Below are 8,389 nucleotides of genomic sequence, written 5' to 3'. Positions count from 1 at the left end.
AAGGTAGTCATCGTTTATGTCATCTTAGACTTCTTGAGGAAGATTTAATCAATTTTGAGCTAGTTAACTTTAACCCGATACATCATCTGTCACTTTATATAACAGGTAGGTAGGATTTAACATAATTATTTACACAAATAAATTCACATTTCAAATCAAAAAGCTTAGTTAATTTTTTTTTTAATTTAAAAATTTTGTCCTATTTTTCAATTATCAGGAAAAAAATGGAGTCGATGTAACTTTTTAAGTAAAATAACTTCTTGATAAAAAAAGTGGGTGGGATAATTAGTTTTAAATATTGACCAATAACAGCGCAGCAATTGTCGTAGGTTGCAAGATTTTCTCGATTTTGAGATAATGCATTCTCAATGTCTGCAGAAAATCAAAGTAGCGCTGAGGGTCGACTTATGTCGTGAGATTATGACAACGCCAAAACTATTTGCGGTTGACCTCCCGAATGTTTTTTTTATAATTTCCTCTATTATAACCTTTTTTGCGTCGCACCATAGTTGAGGCTGAGGAATCCACATTAAAGATCTTATAGTCAACGAAGGTAGTCGGTTATTGCAGTGAAACGGCAAAAATTACTATCACTTTTTGTGCGTGCGATAGTGTTATTCATAACTATGTATAACATACCTACATGTTTATTCTGTAATAACTGTGCATATTTACGTCTGTAAAATAAGAAATATTGTAGTGTATATCACCATTCGTTCCTTCAGGGACAAATAGCAGACCAGCGTTGAACGTTAAGGTGTAACCACAATCTATTGGCTAAGAACAAGGTAGGTACGTGTTAAAATTATACTCGTTGATTAAAATATGTTTTTAGAAATAACTAAATTAGTGGCTCTACTCTCAGCTAAGATTTGCTGACATGTATGTAAGTTTCAATACCAATGTAATCAACGAACCGATATAACGGATATAAAGTTATATTTCAGATGTATACAACCATACTTGTATTCTTTGTGGCGATAGCGTTAGCTGCTTCCGCGCCAGTGAATGAAGATGCGCAGGCGCGTATACTCAATTATGAATTCACTAATGACGGAAGTGGAAATTACAAGTTTAGGTAAGATACTTTAAGCTTTGAGAATTGTAGGTTATACAGAACGACTTCCTCGTATTACTAGTTCTCTAAACATAAAGTTCAAGAACGTGACCCCAAAATGGAACGCTTATTCTGTATTCGTACTTCAAAACGAAAACAAATGTTTTATCTAAACTAAAATACTGAGAAAATGAAATTAATGAAATAAAAAAGAACAAAATAACATAAAAAATAAAAGAAAAAGGTTTGGAATAATAACATCGATATATTACTATATTTGTTAGTTTGATGTCTTGATTAAGTTTTAATTAAGTTATGGCCGCAACACCGTAGACATTAACTACATGCGTTGATAAATAATTATATATATTATTGCAGTTATGAGACATCAAACGGTCTAAAGAGAGAAGAGACAGGAGAAGTGGTGAATGTAGGCAGAGAAGATGAACATACTGTGGTGCGGGGATTTTACTCCTACATCGACGCTGACGGTAAAATCCAAAATGTATCGTACACTGCTGACGAAAACGGATTTCAGCCAGAGGCTTCTACTGAAAGCGTACGTAACTTCATTACTATTCGAACCACATAAAAGCGGACTATTTATTTATATTTGAATGAAAAGTAACTCTTAGGGTCGTATTCCAGAACTCTACTCATTGCTCAAGTCAGGATTTGAGTATGATTTCAAGCACTGGAAATACGACCCTAAACGCCAGGACTTGAGTATAATTTCTAGTGCTTTAAATCATACTCAAGTCCTGACTTGAGCATTGAGTAGAGTTCTGGAATACGACCCTTTGTGTTTAGTCAGGTATGCAATAAAAGTATTTAGTATTGAATATTGTCATATTTTGTTGGTAGCATTTCGTATGGTTTTAATTTATATTTGAACTCGAAGGATTTTTTTAGATGATACGATAAAGAGTACATAAAAGCTGTGATATTTTGTGCAGTGTCGTGTATATATGCAATATGTAAATAAGTGATTCAATAAGTGATGAATAAGTATTCTTCTGTCGAATTACTTTACTTACTTATTTACTTCACTGGCTCAGCGACCTGAAGTGGATCTTCGACTCCGACACCAAAGTATGCCATTTTCTTTCGGTCTTGTGCCAATTCCGACCATTAGGACACATTCAGCTTCGTCAGGTCTTTAGTGGCTCCATCCTTCCAGCGATACTTCGGACGGCCTACTGAACGATGACCTGTAGGTTGCTGCAAATACTCTCTTTTGGCAGCTCGATCCTCTCCCATTCTTTTCACGTAAACACGAATGAATTATATTACTCAGGAAATTTTGATAAATTTGTGCCTAAAAACTGTGACATACACACTTTCATTAAAAAAAAAACTCTAAAAAAGTTTTACTGTTCTAAATCCACAGATTTTCCGGTGTATTTTCGATACAATTACATTTATCATGAAAATTATTTTTGACACTTACAACACACCTACGAAATCCGAGGCCCTAATTTAAAATGCCTTTTAACCGCGCGGCAACATGAGAAATTCGGATTGAATATGAATCAATCGATTTCGAGAAGTAAACAGTGTTGTCCTTTCCAAATACTTGCAAAAACTTCTCAAATATCAGACATGACTCTTGTGTCATGTACTGCTATGATCTTTTTAATAAAAATTTAGGTTTTACTTTGACACTGTACTCTTTTCCGGGGCTGTTTGAAAAGCAATGAATTTTGATTCTTTGTACCTAAATATATATTTGTGGTGTTCCATTTTACGATGGGCCATGGCAGAATAACTGCAAGGGCTATGTAATTAGCATAGTCCTGAGTTTGGACCATTTTGTCATGCTTTTTAGTTTTAAATTGATTTCTTTTTTTAATTTTTTTTTGTTCGTTTAAAGTTTATAATCTTGCATGTCAAATAAAACCGATTTTATGTTTATTTATTTATTTTCAGCTGACGGAAGGGCCGGTTTTAGAGGCTCTACCTCCTGATGTCGTAGCATCATTACTAGGAAGATAAATGGGCACTTCTTAATATCTCATTCATTATTTTGTGTTCTCATTTATAAATGTACTCGTATTTTGAAATTTTTCTCTCGCTCCATATATGATAAGCATACACAAGAAAATCCCCAGTAGATCACACTCATCAGAATCCGTACTGGCGATCACTGAGGAGGTCGTCGTCTTCAAAGTACGATAGGAGACTGTTATTGAGTACACGTTCCATAGTCTTGCAGAGTATGGAAGTGACTGAGATAGGTCTATAGTTGACAGGGTCAGCTCTACGTCCCTTTTTTGGCACAGGTCCCACGTGTGCAAGCTTCCACGACCTATAAACTACACCAGTCTCAAGTGAGAGGCGGTACAGGCGTGTGAGAACAGGAGATAACTCAGGCGCACAGTTACGCAGGACTATTGCTCGAATTCCGTCTGGCCATAGGCGCCATAGTGCAGTCAGCCTGAGGTAAAGTAGGGTAGTGGTAGGGTTCCTGCGACATCCAGACGCGAACTCTCTGGAAAGAGTGAGGCAAAGAGATTCGCCTTCTTTTCCGCAGTATGAGCTAGCAAGCCATCCGGCCTCAGCAGAGGTGGCAAAGATGAGCGACAAAAGTTAGATTCGACCGCTTTGGCCAGGCACCAAACGGATTTGCTGCCTGCTGGAGAATGGACAAGCTTGGGTCCTATGTGGCGCACGTGATCGAACTTGGCCCTACGTAATATGTTTTTGCACGTCTTGGCGGCCTTATTAAAAGCTTTCTTCAAATTCTGAGTACTCGGAGCTTTGCGTAGTCGAGCATCTGCCCAAGCTTGGTACGTGGACTGTTTATGTACTTCAGCACAACTGCAATCAGCATCAAACCATGGACGAGCTTGGGGTCCATTGGGTATATCAGAGTGTGGTATGTAATACTCCATACCCAAACGCAAGACTTCGACTACAGCATCAGCACAGCTCGACGAGTCTCCTGAAGTAAAGCACGCCTGTCAGGGATATGATGCAAAGAAATATCGCATTTCGTCCCAATCTGCTAACTTGTAACTAGAAAAATATTGATTTGTAATGATTAAAAGTTAAGTTGAACTTATTTATTGAGATATGTCTCTTCAATATTTTTTATTTCTTATTTATTAGCACATGGTAAAAAATTTTTCGTTAAATAAAAATACGCGATGTTTATTTCGTAAAATTATAACAGCGCCAACTATACACTCCTTGGCGAAACTAACAGTTCACACTAAACTATAGTTCCGAATTCACAACGTGATTATCAAAACTCAGCTTGTTTTATTTATTTTTCTTCATGAAAATGCGGAAAAATTATTGAAAACAACATAATTTTAATAGATTTTATTTTTACATACTTTTCTTTTTTAACAATCAAAATTTTCTGAATGTGAATAACATTAAGTACTTAAACATGATACTATGATAAGACGATTCGGAACATCAAAAAAGAAAGAGATGGCATTATACATATAGTTCACATAGCGTTATCTCTTTAATATTTTTAGTGAGGAATAGACAATATTGGGAGATCATTCGTTCTTTAATCACTTTTGCAGTAATACATTACTTGATTGACAGGTTAGTCTTGGTACGAATATGAGTAATAATATAATAAGCTTACTTCAGCTTACATTGAAATGGTAGGCCCCCAGTGATAGTTGTCGCTAGCAGCGTAAATTACTTCTCAATTATACATTACACCTAGCGGTCACAAGCAGAAGCAATATTTCATATACAAATATTTTACTTCTCAAATATCAGATATGAGATGTTTTACGCAGATGTCTTGTGTAGTTATGGTTTATTTGAAATAAACTTATGTTTAGCCTTGGTACTGTACTCTTTTCCGGGACTGTTTGAAAAGCAATAAATTTTTATTCCTTGTACCTAAATATATATTTCAGATGTTATATATTACGACGGGCCATGGCAGAATAACTGCGAGGGCTATGTAATTAGCGTAGTCCTGAGTCATGGACCCTTTTGAAAAGCTTTTTTTATTTTGATATGATTTTTTAAAATTTTCTTGATTGTTTAATGTTTGTAATTTAAGTATTTTGCAAGTCAAATAAAACTGATTTTATTTTTAATTATTTTCAGGTGACGGAAGGGCCGGTTTTAGCGGCTCTACCTCCTGATGTCGTAGCATCATTGTTAGGAGGATAAATGGGCTAAACATGATATTTCGCATCGTGATCTGCACGCTAGACAACGCAAAACAAATTCGTTTAAAAAACTTTTTTTTTCATAGTCCCGCACTAGGGAAACCCTGTGTCGCGGGTGAAATGTAGTTGTCTATGTGTGTGTCACACATAGACAACTACAAATTACACCCTAACTGACGAGAGAAACAAATGTAGGCCATACAAATATTTCTCCCGACCCGGGACCTCTGCGTGGCAGTCCAACATGATAGCCGTTCGGCCGCCAAGGCAGTTTTATTTAATTACTTTTAATTACTCTTTTGATGTGTAATGTGGTATATTATGTGTTCTTAAATATAAATGTATATTGAAATTCTTTCTCTTTTATTGAAATAAATAGTACTTGAAAAAGATATTATGTTGTTCATTTGTTACATGATACCTAATATAACGTTACCAACAAGAGAATGTTGCTTGTAAACGTCTCACACACTGCAGGGCACAGTTCCTCTGTTGAAATAATCCATACGAAAATGATATTAAGTGTTTATTTTCTTAATTTCTATCCAATTCTTCTTTACCTACAACATTATGTTGTCCTATGAAAGTAACTTTTACGTTCACTTCGATGCAAGCACAGACCCATAACTTTCTAAATAAGTTTTGTTTATAGTGCCCCTCCCTATAAACCTATTGGTTATGCGGACCATCTAAGTCAGGTCCTAACCCTGGATCAGCACGTTTACATGCACTTCATCCGGTTCTCTGTAAGGCTAGTGCCTTAGGTGAGCCGCCCCGGGTGCACGTACAACACCCTCCCTATTTTCCAGATAGGTACCGGAGCTAACTAGGACTAAAGGTTGCCACCGCAAAGCTGCCGACTCTAAGCCGACTACCAAATCTCCTCATTGGTGGCGGAGCTGTAAGGCACGCTCACTTCCCGATGCTGAATGAACGGCGTCTCTTCAGTTCCCAAATTCCTACGCGGCCGGAGGGACCGGAAGATGTCTAGCTCATCCTCTACTAGCTCTCCGGGCTAGTGGCGGAGATGCCAAGAGGCAGTGTCCTGTGACAATGTCCGGACATAGCCACCGACTTAAAGGGCAACTCACGTGCCCCGCGCGTCTCCTCGCCTCAGGCCTTCAATTATACCGCTACTAAGACGCGCTAGCTGCACGCGAGACGAACGCCCCGGTCACCAGCTACCGGGGCTGACGAACGTGTTCGTCCCTGCAGCTAACCACAAACCCCGGCGAGTCCATACCCAAGTCCGTGTGACGGTGTGACCTCCTTACATCGTCATCCCACCTTTTTATCACCTTTCTCCGGTTTCTGGACACTCGTATTTAAATTTAAATTTTGAATTGTTCATAGTTCTTTTGCCTCGCATTCTGGTTGTTTCGTTTCATCGTCACTCCCTGCTCGAACATGTCTTCTTAGATTTTTGAGCCGTTTACCAGTCACCAAAAATCTCTAGTGCGAACATTTTAAAGATCATAAATATTGTAAAAACCGGATTAAATATTTATAAAACTGGATTTATTACCGCTAGTTCCTTACCCTTTTGAATTTTGAACTTTAAACGTACTAAGCAAAATGTACAGAGGCGCGCTGGCTGCGGAAAGCACTACTAATCTGCCTAATTACTCTCCTGGCTACGTTATAATCTTCAGAATGTTCCAAGCGGAATCTACATTATAATCCATCAGCGTCAGCAGTGCGTCTTTCATCCAGGTCCGCCAGAAACGCTCGTGAGCACATATACCTGCCGGAGGGCTTGGTCCGGACACCCGCCGTACCCTGGTCTTACTGTCGAGCCCGTAGTCTCTCCGGAAAACCCTATCTCTCGGGTCAGTAGATAGGGACTGATAGGGGTCGATACAAGCACAGTCACCAATGTCGCTATAGCAGCAGTAGAGCTCCTTGTGAAAGAGTTCATCCGGGGAAGTAATGCCACCTTACCTATCTCTGCCGCCAAGCAGTAATGTTTTGAAGGGTAAGGGTGCTGGAGAAATTACAGGCACTTGGGACCTCTTATGTCTCTGGGTGACGGGCGTAGTGGCAGTGTTCCTCAGATCTTTGCGATTTAAAGCTCTGAGTGGTATTGCAACGGTTATGGTTACTGTTAGCTTACCATCGACAACGACGACGAAATACCAACAAATGTGATAAAACACTGTAATAAGCAACTGACGCCTCCTCTCACAAACTTAATTAATCTGTCGATTGAAAAAGGCATATTTCCCGAATTGTTAAAAATTTCTTTAGTGAAACCAATCTATAAAAAAGGCGCAAAAGCATGCATTGAAAATCATCGACCTATAACTTTAATCCCCGTGCTGTCCAAAATATTTGAGAAATGCACGAAGAAGAGGCTGCTAAGTTTTATTAATAAGCACAATATAATCAAACAAGAGCAATGCGGGTTTCAATCGAAAAAATCTACTACACTGGCTGCATTTCATCTTGTACGTCAGATAGTGGAGAACACTAATGCAAAAATACCTACAACGGTGATATTTTTTGACATAACTCGCGCGTTTGACTTTGTATCTCATGACATTTTGCTGAAAAAACTAAATAATTTAGGTATTAGAGGCGTGACTCTTAACTGGTTAGCTTCCTATTTGGAAAATAGGAAGCAAGCTGTAGAAATAAAACATTTAAATAAAAACGGCTGTGTTATATCAGCAAGATCGCAATATAGAGTCAATGCGTGTGGTGTCCCGCAAGGTAGTGTTCTCGGGCCATTATTATTCTTGCTCTACATAAATGACCTACCAGAGGTTACACGACACAAATGCATATTATTTGCAGATGATATTTCAGTCGTAATTGATTACAAAAATGACATAATTAACTACGAATTAGACATAAACAATTCAATACATGTAATAATAAATTGGCTTAAACTTAATAATTTGACTGTTAACTTGACTAAAACTAAATTCATTCAATTTGGTACAAATAGACAAACAAAAATGAACCTTAACATAAATTACAAGGATGTCAGTATTCAGGAGGCGGACTCTACAACATTCTTAGGCGTGGAAATAGACAGTAGTTGCAACTGGTCACAACACGTCGAGTCACTGGTAGATAAAATACATCGATACGTATACGTCTTAAGGAGGTTGCGAAATATATCATCACCATCTACAGTCTTGACTGCTTATCATGGTTACGTTGCGTCTCTGCTAAG

The 8,389-nt window shown here is 38.0% G+C and overlaps 1 protein-coding gene across 1 annotated transcript; it reads left to right on the top strand.

The window, feature by feature from the left end:
- Nucleotides 1-947: 947 nt before the first annotated feature.
- Nucleotides 948-5,297, top strand: LOC113236749 (endocuticle structural protein SgAbd-6-like). The gene is made up of 3 exons (XM_026472916.1): nt 948-1,078; nt 1,436-1,616; nt 5,144-5,297. Exons 1-3 carry the CDS (start codon nt 948-950, stop codon nt 5,207-5,209), a joined length of 378 nt encoding a protein of 125 aa, XP_026328701.1. The 3' UTR covers nt 5,210-5,297.
- The last annotated feature ends 3,092 nt before the right edge of the window (nt 5,298-8,389 follow it).

The sequence above is a fragment of the Hyposmocoma kahamanoa genome, unplaced genomic scaffold (genome assembly GCF_003589595.1).
Source record: "Hyposmocoma kahamanoa isolate Upper Pololo Valley unplaced genomic scaffold, ASM358959v1 92, whole genome shotgun sequence".
Classification (NCBI taxonomy): domain Eukaryota; kingdom Metazoa; phylum Arthropoda; class Insecta; order Lepidoptera; family Cosmopterigidae; genus Hyposmocoma; species Hyposmocoma kahamanoa.
Note: the sequence above shows the minus strand (reverse complement) of the source record. Positions and strands in the feature narration are given on the sequence as shown.